The 16,178-nt window shown below is 41.0% G+C and overlaps 1 protein-coding gene across 4 annotated transcripts in view; it reads left to right on the top strand.

The window, feature by feature from the left end:
- The window catches only part of PFKP (phosphofructokinase, platelet), a 299,364-nt gene that overhangs the window by 177,523 nt on the left and 105,663 nt on the right, over positions 1–16,178 (top strand). For 2 of the 4 annotated variants that reach the window (XM_085631899.1, XM_085631898.1), the window contains exons 12-13: positions 465–534; positions 3,851–3,868. In XM_085631899.1, coding sequence (XP_085488025.1) covers positions 465–534; positions 3,851–3,868 — 88 coding nt within the window. The remainder of the gene's footprint in view (positions 1–464; positions 535–3,850; positions 3,869–16,178) is intronic. The other 2 variants (XM_085631901.1, XM_085631900.1) reach the window with 1 other exon arrangement.

Genomic DNA, 16,178 nt, shown 5'->3' with positions numbered 1-16,178 from the left:
GTGTGTGTGTATATATATATATGAATGATATGGACGAAATGCATTGGTAAACACTCCTGCACCTTATATGAAATAAATAAAGGATTGCCTCTGGGAAACGGAGCCATGCTGCTTACTTATATATATATGTGTGTCTGTGTGTGTGTATGTATACATATATATAAATGTATGGCTGTGTGTATGTGGAAATTTATATATATATATATATATATATATATAATGATTGCTTTATAGAGCTAAAAGCCCAAGATTTAATATTGCATTTTTCTGTGTAGTGTGACTAGACCTGGCAAGCCCTGTAGGAACATTAACTTATGCTCTACTCCGTGTGATTTCTAGGCCCTAGTCATCATTCTAGCATGTGTTTTATAGATAAGACATATTTTGACAACATACCTTAGTGGGCATATGTGCGTCTGTATGGGAGCCAATAAATGCAATACAACAATTTTTCTTCTTTTCAGGAGCTTCGAAAACAACCTCAATACTTACAAACTGCTGTCTCATAAAAAAGCGGTCTCTAAGCTTCCAAAGGTCAGTTATGTATTATGTATCTTACAAGTCAACACACAGTTGGCAAAAGCATGCATAGTTATGTTGTGATTCTTATTTCTGTGCATGCAATTTATGTACAGTGCCATAACAATATGTTCTCTGTCATTTATTGTTTGCTCTTGTTAACTTTACATTTGGTGTTATAACTTATCTTTCTAGTGAAAGTGTGACTGTCAATTCTGTATATGATGTTTGTACTGTATGAGCCCTCATTCAAATCTCGATTGGACTAGCTGTCTCAAAAGTTACTTTTTATAACACATATTATTTGTTCATTTTCATTAGAAATCAAAGATAATCCTCTGTTTCTTAAACTGCTTAGCTGCTGGTTGCTGTACATTACCCTATACACAATTATTTGATCATATGACTGAATTAAAAGGACCATTTACAAAATAACTGAAAGTAGCCTGTAATGAGTATGCAACCGTTTACTTAAATAATCAGAAGGCTATTTTCAGAACATCTAAATACAGAGGTGCTCTTGGGAATTTTCTAGAATGTAATTCTTTGTTCCAAACTCTCTGTCACGGATGATAAGGTCTCCGCTGTGGTGTCATTTTAAAGCTTTATTTGGCCGCAGAGTTGTATTCCTCCTGTATTTGTCATTTTTGTAATGATGCTCAAACTGGATGTATCAAGCATATAAACTTTATTGAAATATTTTATTGCCACATTTTACCTCAGACAGAAGGAGTTAATCTGGCTAAACGTTTTTCTTGAACCTGGAAGTCTGCAAGGTCTGGACAGTGAATAACAAAACCCCAGTCACATAGCCTTGTGGATTGTTTATTTAAGGTGTACATCATCCCATCCTCATCAGGATAATGCATAGACCCAGGAAAATAATTGACAGAATTCTGATTTTGGGATTAATTCCCACCTTCACCTAAAGTGCTGTGGTTCGACCGCAAACCCCTCAAACTTAATTCTTTCTTAAAGCAAACTATTATTCCCGCCATTGAAACAATAGCAGCCAATTGAAAGCAATGTATCTCCAATCATTGTGTAGAGTTTCCGTGTCCTTCTGGGAGACATATATTTCCCAATCAAAGCTGAATTAGCGCCCGTCTCCTAGAAATTACAGATCATGAGGTTTTATAGACTATAGCAATCAATAGACATCAAAAGGATACCTCATACAGGTCTCCAATCAAAACAATGTTTCTGTCAGACTACGTGATGTACACCTGAATTTACAAAACACAAGTGAACATGTTGTACCGTTAATTCATAAGGTTTCACAAACATTGCATCAACTGTGAATTTGAAGTGAGGCTTACTGTTTCTTTAAAATCTACTGATACAACAATTAGTCCCACACCAATGAAAAGGATGCTACTGCGACAGATACGCTCTCTTGTAGAAATGCTGTTCTAAATACATGCAGATGCTCAGCTATGTAAGAATGTGAAAGTGTTCCGAGCCCTAAGTGGAACTGTATAATCTGAACAGGTCATTGCCTTAACTTTAACAGATCTATTTTTAAAAGTTTGTTCCTTTTGTTTCAAAATTTCTAGCAGGAGCATGTCCATGTTGTAGCATGCCCATGTTGTACTTGCAGTATAAAGAGAAATTCCCTTTGTACAGCTAATAGAACTTAGTTAAATATTTTTAAAGCTTGCCTTTAGAACGCTTGTACTTTGCGGCATGCAATTTTCTTTAATAACAGTGAGATTAAAAACTGAATGTGAAGGCAGAAAAAGCTTATTTATAAGGTCAATTAATACAAAGGAATACAAGCAGTAGAGATCCATTAAAGAAGGAAAAATACATATAACTATGAGTGAATTTAAAAAGTAATTAATAGTGTAAGTAGATATGAGAGTATATTTAAGTCCCTCATCACCAAACAACTAAAATATTTACATAAAATGTAAGAAAGGGGGAAAAGATAAAACTAGTATATTGTACTCATAAGGAAATCCATGGTTTCATAAACCATGTTAAATCAACTTTGAATATCTGAGAACAAATATGGGGGAGATAGTTTAAAATTATGTAAGAGAAAATGTTTTTTTTAAATACCTACAGATTGTTCATGCACAGCAGTTGCCTGTGACAGATTTTATAACAGACCGTGAAAATAGCCCAAGTATTAATATTATGTTCCCACATTTATACCAGGGATAGACATATGTAATTTATCAACTGTTTGTCACGTATGATGGCGATACGAAGTTTACTTCATTTATTATTCTTTCAGAGATCAAGAATTAAGAGACTTGATATAGTTGAGATCATACAGTGTACAGGTCAAAATTACTCACTCAGTCTGTTTTGATATTGGGCTTTTCGAAGTCCTCCTTCTCTCAGTAAAGGTATCCTTAAGTGCAGCACTGTAAGATGAAGTGGCTTCTTAGCAAACTGTGTTTAAAATTGAATTTCACCCAATTGTGTCACTTACTGACAGAAAATTATGTAACAATGACATCCCTAGATAAAGTCAGATAAGCATGATCCCTGGTATTATTTTCAACTATAGACATCACCTTGAAAGCACCTACTACCAGGTGGACTTTTAAACACTCACTTACAAGTAGGCTGTTGTACAATCTTGTTATCAGAAAAAACAATCACAGAGTCCTGTTTTCTGGATAATCAGCTGGGAAAATGGAGGGCTCTCCACATGTTATGACTGCAGTCTATTTAGATGCGACTGAACCTTCTACTGATTACTTGCTGTGAGTCATATTAAGAACTCAACAGGAGCTTGCACACAGAAAGGAAATGGAAGGCAGTATGGGTGATTCGCATAGGAAATGCAACATTAGCCATTAAGAATCATCAAGGATTCTATGCATCACTTTCTTAGCACCAACAATCACCTGGGTGTTCCTGGGTTGGAACATGTGGTCAATACATCAGTGCAAAAATAGCTAAGAGATAAAACAGAAGGGAAAAAATATAATAGGATTATATTTTCAATAATTTCCAATTCTAGCAAAAGATTCATAGTTTAATTTATTATGAAACGCCCAAACATTTGTAAAAAAAAGAAAGAAAAAAGTTAAAGTTTATCTCAAACCAAGAGTTTCCAGATAAGAATCAAACCTTTTGATTTGAAGGCTACCTATGACTTCAATGAAGGGTTAGAAAGGAAATTTAATTCTCAATTCATTTGGTTAAAAACATGCTCTAGGTTAAAAAAAACATGCCCTAGAAAAGAGCATCTATAAAAAATTAACTTTTTTGTCTTGTCTGTCTCTCAACTACGACAATTAAATTGTCTACAGTTAGTTCTTGGTACTATATTTGTTTTTCTGAATCTAAATTTTGTCTTTCTCTTTGACAGGATGATGGCTCGTGTGTTGTACGTAATTCCTTGCACATTGGTTAACTTAGCGTGATAATCCTTGCAGATTTTGCAAATATGCTTTGCCTTTGCATGATGATGAGTTCTCTTTTTCTATTGGTTTGTAGTCTCAAGTAGCATGAGGCTTTTGTTGACAGCATCTCTGGTTGCCAATTTGTGTATCAGTATCTCGGCTTGTTTTACCGACAACAGCAATATTATTAAGCTATTTTCCAAGTAGCAAGGTAAACCTAGACATCCCAAAGGTATCTAGGATCCCCAAGATTTATATTTTTTTATTGTTTAATAGGTACTCTAATCTTTTTAGGTCAGTTCAACAAAAGTATTACAAGCATTACTTGTATGCATTTATTAACAAAAAAGATTGTTTCTATATCTATCCAATAATGGTTTCAGAAAAACCCTAATATCAATGAAATATATAGGAATATAGCTAGTTTTTATTTTTTATCCCGTAGAAGGGTACAATGAGGCTACCACAGGGACTGCACCCCGATACCCCTCTCCCCCATGCTGCCCCCCTCCCCCAATTTGTTAGCCCTAGATGGCCTGGTCCTCTGAAGTCCTTCATATCGCAGTGTGTTTCCAAGTTATAATGTCATTATAATTAAATTCACTTTTGAAAAAGTGAACGGCCTCAGTCTTCTGACCAGCAATGAAATAGCTATAGAAATGGAATGTCCCAAATCTATAAAATAGTCTTTTTTGAGTTACGTGCATGGGTGCATTTGATTTAGTCAGCATGCACGGCCTTTGCTTGCAGTGAATCTGTTGTCTTAAGATATTGAGAGTTTCTCTTTCACTGCCGGGAAATTGGCCTAGCGTTATGTGTTCTAATTAACCTTCAAATTGTCATGCAAAGCTGTGCAAAGCATTTTCTGCATGCCTGTTAAATTTAAGTGCTGCTTATTTTCTGAACTTGCTAACAAAAAATTGCTTTGCAAATTTTAACAAAAACAGCAGATATATGCTTTATGCTCATTGCCATGTTTTTGCATTAGCATAGTGCTTTGCAACAGTTCTTAAGTGCTATATTTTAGACATATTTTCAAGAATCTGCATTGAATCAATCATACAAAATTAATTTTGTAATACAACGAAAAATAGCTCTACCAGTTGCAGTTCACATTTAAGATTGAAGGATAAAGGATAGTAGATTTCTTGTATAGTGTGTGTGAGTGTGATTTCACCTATGTGTTGCCGGATGAAATCTTGTAAGGTTCGGTGGGGCTGAAAAATATGAAATGACTTAATGGGCTTAAAACATTTCCCAGTCTCCTGCCAATGTTATAAATATCACGTTTTTGCATAGTTTTTTAAGCAGAATGCCGGCACAATGAATAGACACACACACTACAATGTCCACGTGCCCATTATAAGTGCTCCAGCCAAATTAATATTGAAGCATGTATAAGGGCACTTTGAAAAATATGTGCATCCACTGTTCCTATAATTTGTGCATAATTGTGCCGTTTTTCAAATGTATGTCCGGATAGGATTCCAATTCCATTATGTTCAATCTTTTAATTTGCTGTTGCTTTTTATGTTTTCTTGTAGTTTGTGTGGTTGTCGTCTTAGGTGCAGGTGGCTTTTTTATTGCAAACATTTTTATACCCGCAAAAATGCACTTTTTCTATGTTATTTTTGAAGGAGCAAACCAGGATTACAACTAAAACAAATTGAGGAAAGCTGTTACAACAAGACAAGAAAAAATTATTTTCTTCCTTATTCTTTCAGTAGTTGAACCTGTAGTAAAGATTTTGCCAGTTTCATAAACTTGGTCCAAGGGGTCTCCAGAAGAGGATTGGCACAACCCACCTGAAAGCCAAGAATGCTTTCTTATCACATGGCACAACTGATGTCATTGATGTCAGGATAATTACCCAGACTGGAATGATCAGTCAGCTCTGAAGATATCACTGGGTGGTTCTGGTTAAAACTGGTTCTTAATTGCCACAAGCATGCATGGTCAATCCTTAAAGCTTACTTCTGCAGCGTTGGTGTCTTTGGCTACAGCTCAAAACTCTTCTCTATGTCTATTTCCTGGTTTCTTGACTCAATACATATCTTTCTCGAATGCGTTTAATTCTGTTAGCAGTCTGTATTAGCAATGCCATGCTCACTGAAAATGGAAGTGCAGAATCTTTCTGTCAGTCATAGACTGAACCTCTTTAATAATTCCTATTTGTAAAGTGCAACCATATCACCCCCTTAAGTGTTTCAAGGCGCTGGGGGCCTTCGGGGAGATTAAGTTAGCTATTGTCCAGAGTCACATAATTCCGGGCTGTACTGCTGCCGGGGCTCGAACTGTGAGCCCTGAGCTCTGGAGTCAGCCGCTCTGGCCGCTGTGCCACACTTCTCTTTTGTAATCTTACTTCAGACAGCAATATCACTGTAAACAAACAGGAAAGGTAGATTACACAGTCATTGCCAATTTAAGTGGAAGGCCAGGTTACGCAAACATAAACAAATCACCCTGACCACTCCCACCAAGAAAAGTGAAAAATGTAATCAAGCAACGAAAAAAGTGTAACAAAATAATACCACATTTTGGTGATCACAGAAATTGAAACATAAAAGTTAGAAATTACACCAAAAAAACATGTTTTACAAACCAACAAAATTAGAAAAACTACAAAGGGATTTACAATGAAAAAAGTAGAAGTGTAGCTGGACCTCATTAAGTTGGCAAAGAGGAATCTTGGTTGTACTGCTCCCAGGGCCTGGCTGGAACAGAAAATATGCCCAGGCACCAAATTAAAAGTGGCCCCCATTAGTGAATCAGATAGCTAATTAAAGTGGCCTACATATGGCACATCGGGGCAGTTTTCAACTTGCAAAGACACGCTGTTATAGGAGTTTTGCAGGATCAAGGAGACTGTATGCATGCGTGCTTGTTGCAGGCAATCTGTGGTAATATCAAGGAAATCTGCTATAAAAAACAGCCAAGCAGACAATAAATCAGGCCTACAAACAGCCAAAAAAACGTCCCACACACTGACATGTCAGACCAGCATTTTGGGCACCGCCTGATTGCCCTTATAGGCCACTCCGGCGCCGACTGCTCCAGTACATTCAGTGTCTCGATATTCTTATACCTGGCAATACCAGGTGCAGGAACACTGGACCAAATTTTATGAGGTGCTAAAAAGCACCCATGAAAATTAACTCAGGTTATGCACCAGCAGTGGGCTTCGGGCCGTCAGTGAGCAGACACTCAAGCTTGCCCACACTGACTCTGAGCAGCAGGTGACATGCAGTGTTCTCCCCAGAAGCACAGATACCCTGCCCTGCTCTCACTGCCCACTCCACCGCATGTTCATGCACAGCAGTCCAATAAGATACTTGCTCTTATTTACCACCTGCCCTAAACAGGTAGTAAAAGGGCGCATTAAATTCCCCATAATCAGGAAAAGCCATGGAAAACGACTCTGTAATATTGCCTCTGAAAATTATTTCCAAATCTAAGAAGTTTAACTCCTGATCCCCACTAATTCATGGGAAGGTCCTGGCTTTAATTATTAATTCCAGCCCTGGTGTCTCCCCACGGAGTTAACAGGGAACTCATAATGAGAATATAGAAAGATATTCACATATGAAAAATTAAACAAGGAAGCAGTGATCTCAGCAAACAAGGCACTACATTGTTCGAGTGACCTCTGTGACCCTTGATGGAAATGTCTATAACACCAAAACCACAGGCTAATGTACATCTTCATCTACACACCTACATAGTCGATACATGCTATAATCACAAGCCCCACCCTAACCATCCAATGCTGGCAAACGCTGTGGACTCTGCCAGTGCTGGTAACCTGCAGCTGCATACACACTCATGAAAATCATCTTACAAGGTGGAGCGACCACAGGAAAAGAAATGACATGAAAAGTTAAAAACTTCATGGTTATTCCAACTCGAAATGTGTAGAGATATTCTGACTGGTTAAGGACATCATAAACAAACTGATGGGTCTGGTGTGATTCTGTGTCACACCCCAGAAGAACATATCACACAGCAGACATGAAGGGCTAGTGTACTGCTCATCTATGACATGTACTCATTCATAGTTGAAAACAGTGCCCTCCCAGCTCCCTTATTCAAGGTGCCAGCAGGGAAACTGGGCCATCTGTGTCAACCATTCTTCTACTGCCATGGTGGTGGGTGCAACATGTTACCGACAACATAATGTCAAACTTGTCTTGACTCCTGTACCATGGTGTGTGGGGACTGCATGAAAAGACTGTCAAATGCCAGAGGCACTATATTATAAGGACAAAGGAGGAGGGTGCACAAGCCTAAGGACAGGTGGCAAATATGGAAGGAGTCAAGGTAAATGTCAAATTTCTTCACAGAACCTGGTCTGTGATACACTGGGGCTTTATAAAACCCAAGAATATGGAAGAACATCCGGGCTAGTGAAGTGAGCAACAATATATTTGCAAAGTAACAATACCATGAAGGGAATGGACCAGGACAGGAAGCATATGAATGGGGAAATAATTGTCAGGTTCTCCGGGTATCATTTGCAGGTGGTAGTGTAACAGTGGATTGCTTAAATGCACATAAGGCATCCTCAAAAGCAATGCAAAGATTCAATATGGAAAGAAAATTAAAACCTACCTTGGTGAGGCGTTGCCCTAATGTCCTGGTGGGGGTGATCTGCAGAGGCAGGCCTGAATTAAGTCCTCTAAGTAAGGTTACCAGTTAAGCTACAAGCCACTGGAGAACATTCACACAAAAAGGTGAACTCAATTGTGAGTAAATTATTTTCTTTTTTTGCCTTGTTCCCTCTCTTTCCTTTGGTCTGGACATTTTATGATTTGAACTCTGAAGTGGTTTAAACATATTCTCTGTTTGAACGACAACTACTTTACATTAAATTGCCATACCTTCAACAATGTTAATCAGTTGTACATTCACAAAGATTGTTCACACTTGTACTAAACACCGCTACAGAGTGCAAGAGTGAAGAAAAAACCTTTTCGAATGTACCTTGTACTTTTAAAAGTGTATATGTTATGCAGATAGTATGCAGAGCATATTTCCAATGCATAACATGGATTAAAATGTCTACACTGCAAATCAAATTGCAAAGTGCTTATTAGACCGGTCATTCTTAGGGTTTAATTCCCCCAACGTTTTGCTTGCTTACCTCCCCAGGGACCCTATAGAGGTAGTGCTTCTATGAGCAAACACTCCCAGTAACAGGTTGGGTCCTTAGTACTTAATCCATTACCGTGAACCTTCTTTGGAATAGTATACTCTATTGATGTTTTTGGTTCTAATGTCATAACTGATACCAGCTTTGAAGAGGAAGAAACATCTAGAGTTTCACCCCACAGATGTTGTTGACATTTCATTCATCCCTGCCCTGGTCACAGGATTTTTTGGGGAACAAAAGGCTAGTGTGAAGGTCTTTGTGTCTGGGGTGAGGCAGCATTTTGTAGTTCAAGTGGGGCTGTACACAGATCCACACCTCCCATGCTGTCAGGATGGCCCATCCTGCCAATACCCAGTCCCTCTCTTGTGTGACTGTCAGCAAGGAATACACAAAAGGCAGCTGCCAACTATGCCTAGTCATGTGACAGAAGAAACAGGCTGCAGGCACAGCATAGTTAGGACAAGAAGATACCAACTTTCTAAAAGTGGCATTTTCAGAATTGTGACTTAAAATCCAAGAGGATTTAAAATTACAATTCCTAGACATCAACCATGGTATTTCTACCGGCTCCCAAATAACAGTTATTACTTATTTAGTGTAATAAGGTAACCCAATGTTATCCTATGGCAGAGGTAGGCCTCACAGCAGTGACAAATGAATTTGTGAGTTTTTCACTACCACGACATGTAAAACTTAAAGGTACATGCCCAGCTTTTTAAATGCACTGCACTCTACCCCATCAGCTGTTTAGGGCCTACCTTAGGGGTGACATATATTTTACTAAGGGAGTTTTAGGGCTGGCAATGGGTTTATTTTGCCAGGTCAAATTGCCAGTTTAAAACTGCACATAGGCTGCAATGGCATCCCTGAAACATGTTTTAAGGAGCAACTTGAGTGGGTGGGACTTTATGTGCTGCACCCCCACTAGTTCCACTTAATATACCACTTTTCTTGGGACTTATAAGTAAATAATTAAATATGTCAATTAGTTGTAAGTACATTTTACAAATTGTTTAGGGAGTGATCACAAGAACTTTAGCACTGGTTAGCAAGGACACCAAAAAATCAAATTCAGCAAAATATAAGGGGAGAAGGCAAAAGGTTTGGGGAAATACCACCCTAAGGCTGATACTTCTAACAACGTGTATGCCTTTATGCTTATCCATGACCCTGTACAGTGATCTGGCTGGGTTTACTCTATGGAAATATCACATAAATACACATATATGTTATTTACAAAGTTGGGACTATCTCTGGAGAACTGGGACAATGAGTTAAATCTACCTGAAAAAGATGCAACCTTGATGGCTTCATTTTAATGATTATTCCGGCTAAGCACTTTATGGTGTGAAGTTCAACCTACAATAAGACCACTCAGCAGGATATGTCTAGCAGTACAGCATCATTTTTGGTCACTTCAGGCTTTGTAATGTTTTAGAAGTTCTGTAAGCATCCAGCTCATGTGGAGAATAACAAGCGCACTATTCCTGTTTAGCTGATCTTACACATGATTTAATATTAGCAAGTTCAGGCGAAAATCAAGATTAACAACTTTGATATCAACAGGGACTAAGCCGTTTGAAGGAGAAGTAAAAATCACCAAAGATTAGGGTCATTATAAACTTCACAACAACCTATTGATGCCCCTAAAGTGGGGGGAGGGAAGGCATAACACACCTGGAATGGACTGACCCACACTTAGTAAATTTAGAAAGTTACAATTTACTCCAAGTATTCTGACATAAGCAGAGAGGGAGGCAGCAACAACCCATCCGTAAGGGCTCAGGGGCCACACACCCCACTTTTTCCCAGCAAGAAGAGTGTCTGTCTGGCTGAACTAAGGTCAGCCTGGTAGACAGTCTTGTTCAGGTCAGGCAGCTAGGAGCAAGACATGCAGTAAATGCACATGCTCCTTGCTGCCTGAGCTGAACTTTGGCATGCTGAGGATTTCACAGCCCTGTGGGCGTGACCTCCAAAGCCTGGCAAAAGTGCCTCCATGCCCTCCCCCTGGTGATGAGGGGGAAAGTCACAGATTTCCTCAGACCTGGGATCTTAGGTTTTAAGCCCTGAAGTACCCAATGCTGAGTGTCAATCAGTGACACCTCATCACCGAGTGGGGTGGGGTCAGTGGTCTCACTGACAGCATCCCATTCTGTGACGAGCAAGGGACTACTTTCTTCTCTTATTGCCTGACGTTAGGTCCAATGAGGGAAGGCAGTAGTCCTATCCCTCCTGATGCTTCCAAGGCTTTCCTCTCCGCGAGCTACAAGGCAAGTAAGTTTTATGTTTTTGACTGTTTGGTATGTGCGTGCATGTATGTTTAAATGTATTAGTTTGTTGTGGGTGAGTCTTGTGAATGGGTTTGTGTGTGTGTATGCCTGTGTGAATGCATGGGTGTGAGTGTGTGAGTGAGTGTGTATGTATGCTCCCCACATCACCCCCGCCTTGCTCCCTGGTAAAATGACTGCCCACTCCTATAGAGAGGTGTAAACTCACTTGTGGGCCTTCTGTAGCAAACATAAAGTCAAGTGTATGCGGATAGCAATTAAAGCTATCGTAAAATTAACATTTATTAACTAAGATATCATAGTTGTCAACAGTCAGAAATACAAGAAGGATACCTTCAATCATGTATAACTGAACAACAGGACCAGCACTGCCACTTATTTCAAACTGACAGGCTTTACAACAGGCCATATAATCAATGGGAATGGCCACTGACACAATATAATATACGTAGCCAACGAGGTTACCGTGACTGCATTGTGGGTCTCAGACAAGTATTGCACCATGGACTTCTAAGGAATGCAGTGACAACAATGAAATAAATCCTCTGTAGCCTAAGGGAAAGGGGACATCAAAATTAAATATTAAAAGAAAAAAATCATAAACAAATACTTGTATAGGTTGGCCCACATATTTTAACAGAAACAAATAAGACTCACCCTCTAAATACGTAGAAAAATATGAGGGTACTCAACTTGGAATACAAAAAATGTCAAAAAAGTAGATACAAATGTATACTATAAGAGGTAAAGGCTTATACACAGGGCAGATGTTAGTAGTAGTAATTCTGAATGGTAAACTACCTCTGTCATTTTTCAGTTCAGTGTGGGCTCTAGTTACTGCTATGCTTTAAGATTTTGAAATGTAATGGCAAAGGGCAGTGCAACTTTTGCAATTGATTGTTATACATTTTGTCCATGGGAAGGAGCATCCGTCCACTTAAAGAAGTGTAATGAAACAAGCATTGGCAAAGCCAATAGGTTTCGCCTATTCGAGATCTATAGGCTTTATCAATGTTATTTTACACGCTGCACAGCAGCGCAACACTTACTGTGAACCCATAAATGGACTCTGGTGCACATTTTTAGAATACCTACTTTATCGGAAATTTGGTTGATTTGCACACGTGGTTAATGCACCCGCTGCAGAGATCTGACTGGAGGTCGCAGGGTCTAAAGCTTGGAATCTGGCTCATCCTTTCCTCTTGCCGATGTTGATGAAATGAGTGCAGATGGATTCGTTGTAACATTATGAGAGCTCTAAGCGGTGTATCAGAAGCTGTTGTTATTGCGTAGTTACAAAATTAACCTGCACAGCCTGGGACACTGGGGAGAAAACAGCGCGCTCACATTGGGCATACACTGGACTTCAAAGGCTTAACGGTGCTATAAAGATGGTTACCCAGGGGACCAGCAGTGAAGCTGGCTAGGACAAGCACAAATAATTGCCAAGCAAGGCAGGGAGCCAGTGATAGAAGCAACAGTGAAGCAAGGTACAAAGACAAGAAAAGCATCGTCGACGGGATTAAAAGACAAGTGGACGGGGGTGGTAAGGCAGAGGGTAGGCTACGTGGGGCTGCAGAGATGCACACGGGTAAGATGGCGCTGTGGATGCTAAGGCCTTACTGAGACTGGCTCCCCAGCTCTGATGCAAACACGCACCATACTGCCGAGCGGCAAGGACACATGGAAACAATCCCATCCCTAACACAACCTCACCCCAGAAGAACTGCTCACACCTGCCAGGGAGAAATGTTCAACTTAATGGAGCACTGGGCAGCCTTTAGACACCCCCTATGCACTGTAGAAGCTGCAGTATCAGTGTCTAAAGCGGAGGAGAGCACACTGTGACACTGTGGCATGCTAGGGAACCCCCGGGCAGAATTGCCACAGCCCCTATAAGTCCCCAAAAATTGTCTGCATTGCTGCCTGACATTTATCAGCTCGCCAGCTGAATAGTCGGGTCTGTCACTATAGCGTATTCTGCATGTGTAAGGAAGGGGGTACTTTAATTCCAAGTAAAAATATTCCTTCTTATTTTTAGAATAATCTGAATTGATATCAAGGTCGTGGTACCCATCACTGCATCCCTTGTTATCCAGTTTGCAGTATGCTGGCAGCTTGTCCGATGCCCCTTTTGTGTGCTTGGTACATTCAGTCAGGGTACATAGAAGAAAGCGTCCACTGCCCGGCCTGCCCGTAATGATCCAGCCCGTTCTTCCGCTCACCTCCGCTGCCATGGGAATAAATGAGTCCATCTGCCAGGACTAGCGATTCTGTTTGCTCATGGCAATGGCTGTCCTGCTAATTAGTTAGCATTAACCCTGCGAGAGAGCCGGCGTGGGGCAGAGAGAGAGGAAGGGAAAAACAAATATCATAGTACTGTTTCCCCCACCTGAAACCAGAGCAAACAAGAACCACCTTTTACCTCAAGTAAGGACGCAGTCCTCTCTGTGCCAACATGAATAAATGCATAAAAAATAAGCACAGCTGCTTGAAAATGATGCAAAAACAACAGTTGATGGACAGAATGCAGAACAATGTCATACATTCTCCCCAGTACAGAGATCTGGGCCTAAATCCATCTTTTTTTTTGCTCACCGTGCCGTTCCAGTTTGAACCCAGCCATATGCAAATCAGTCTTGACCCTGTGCCTCATGGGAACAGTCCAGCACTCTGTCCATCATCTCCTTGTGTTTGCTTTGTTCGCCCTAAGTTGGCAAGGTATGCCCAGACGTAGGGTGACCAACCGTCCGTAAATTTCACAGACAGTCCGTAATTCCGGCCGTCTGTCCGTTGTCCGTGAAGGATTCTTTAACGGACGCCATTTGTCCGTAATTTTAACCGGCACCGGTCGCACCACCCTAAGCCGGCACAGCTTCCACCCACCTCCCTTCTTGACTCCGATGCTGTACCAAGGCTCAGATACCCAGCAGCATTGGAGAGGCACAGCGGGATGGCAACCCTCACACCTTCAGCCCTTGATGAGCTGGGATACTCACGGGTTACTATGCGCTCTATAAAACCCTAATAATAATAATAATAATAATAATAATAATAATGAGCTGGTAACAGGTTTTGAAGGTGACTGAGAGGGAGGGGCTGCAGCTTCAGGAGCAGGGGCATCTATTCAGATGCAAACAGCCCTGAATGCGTCATGTCTCTGCAATTTAGAGCGGCCTCACACATTCCCTTTCTGCCCAGGGCCCCAAGCACCCTAGATCCGGTGGCCCTGATTACACCTAGGCAGCACGTGGTTCTCTTCACAGAGCTTAATTACTGTCACTAAATTGTAAGCAAACCTCGGTTCTTCAAACATGCAGTCTATAATGTAATAAAATAAAGAAATGGCACAATCGCACCCACACTGATTAACAAAGTATGGAGGGCAATCCGTTAAATCAGTTCTCTTGGAGTATCTCCTTTAAGTACTGTACATCAGTGTGGGATGGCAAAACTAACATTTTAGAAAGAGAGCCTGTCTTCTCATTGTCTTGTCCAGGAGGGAGCGCTACCCCCACCCTGGAAGGGCCAAGATGATACCTGAATACTGCATGGCCACCCCTGTGCCCACCCTGGTGGATCCTGTTCCCCCTCTTGTGATGGGTCCTGCCCCCCCTCCCAGTGATGGCTCCTGTCCTCCCATGTGGTGGCCCCTTCCCTCCCCCGTCTGTGATGGCTCCTGTTCCCCCTGTGGTGGATCCGGTCTCCGCCCTGGGTGGCTTCTGCCCCAGTCCTGGAATGGCTCCTACAGCGAGGGTGAAGTTCTTGATGGGCCTCTTCTCAAAAAGGATCAGCTCAAAATTAATATGGAAAGGTGGGCGAGTGAGTAAGTGAAGGGATGGGTGGATGGCTGGATGAATTAGTGAAAGGGTGAATGGGTGAATTAAAGATTGAATAGATGGAGAATGAGAAAGGATGGATGGATGGATTGATGAGTGAGTGGAAGGATGGATGAGAGAAAAGGTAAATAGCTGGATGTATGGGTGGACGGGTAGCTGGATGGGTAAAAGGGTGGATGATGAGTGAAAGGATGGATGAGTGAAAAGGTGGATGATGAGTGAGTGGATGGATGAGTGAAATGATGGATGGATTGATGAATTGATAAGTGCAAGGGTGAATGGACGGATGAGTGAAAGGGTGGATGTAAGGATTGATGAGTGAGTGAAAGGGAGGGTAGATGGACAAAAGGATGAATAGATGAGTGAAGGAAAGAAAGGATAGATGGATGAGAGAAAGGATGGATGAGTGATAGGGTGAATGGATGGATTCATGAGTGGATGAGTATATGGGTGGGTGGATGGAAGGAAGGAAGAAAGGATGGCTAAGTGAAAGGGTCGATGGAGAGAGAAAGGGAGGATGGATGGATGACTTAAAGGGTGGATGGGTGGGTGGAAGGATGAGTGACTGGGTGACTGGATGAGTAAGTGAAAGGATGGCTGGATGGGTAAAAGGGTAAATGGCTGGATGGATGAGTGAATGGATGGATGGGTAGAAGAGTGGATGGATGAGTGTACAGATGGATAGGGTGGATGGATGATGGATGGATGAGTGAAAGGATGGATGAAGGGATGGATGAGTGAAATGATAGATGGAAGGATACATGATGGATAGGTTTGCAAATGGTTGAATATATGGGCTTACTTATATACTATTGTGCGACCTCCTCTGATGTGTCTGTAAAACGTATCTATTGTCCTGAAGTTTTGTCCTGAATTTTGACCTCCTGTCCTGAATTTGTGTCCTGAATTTTGACCCTTTGTCCTGAATTTTTACACTCACCGTCCTGAATTTGCACCAATGCCAGTTGGTCACCCTACCCAGACGTGGGTACCTTGCTCACTTTGCCACTGGATTCAA

Source organism: Triturus cristatus, chromosome 10 (genome assembly GCF_964204655.1).
Source record: "Triturus cristatus chromosome 10, aTriCri1.1, whole genome shotgun sequence".
Lineage (NCBI taxonomy): Eukaryota > Metazoa > Chordata > Amphibia > Caudata > Salamandridae > Triturus > Triturus cristatus.
This window is presented reverse-complemented; position numbering and strand designations above follow the sequence as displayed.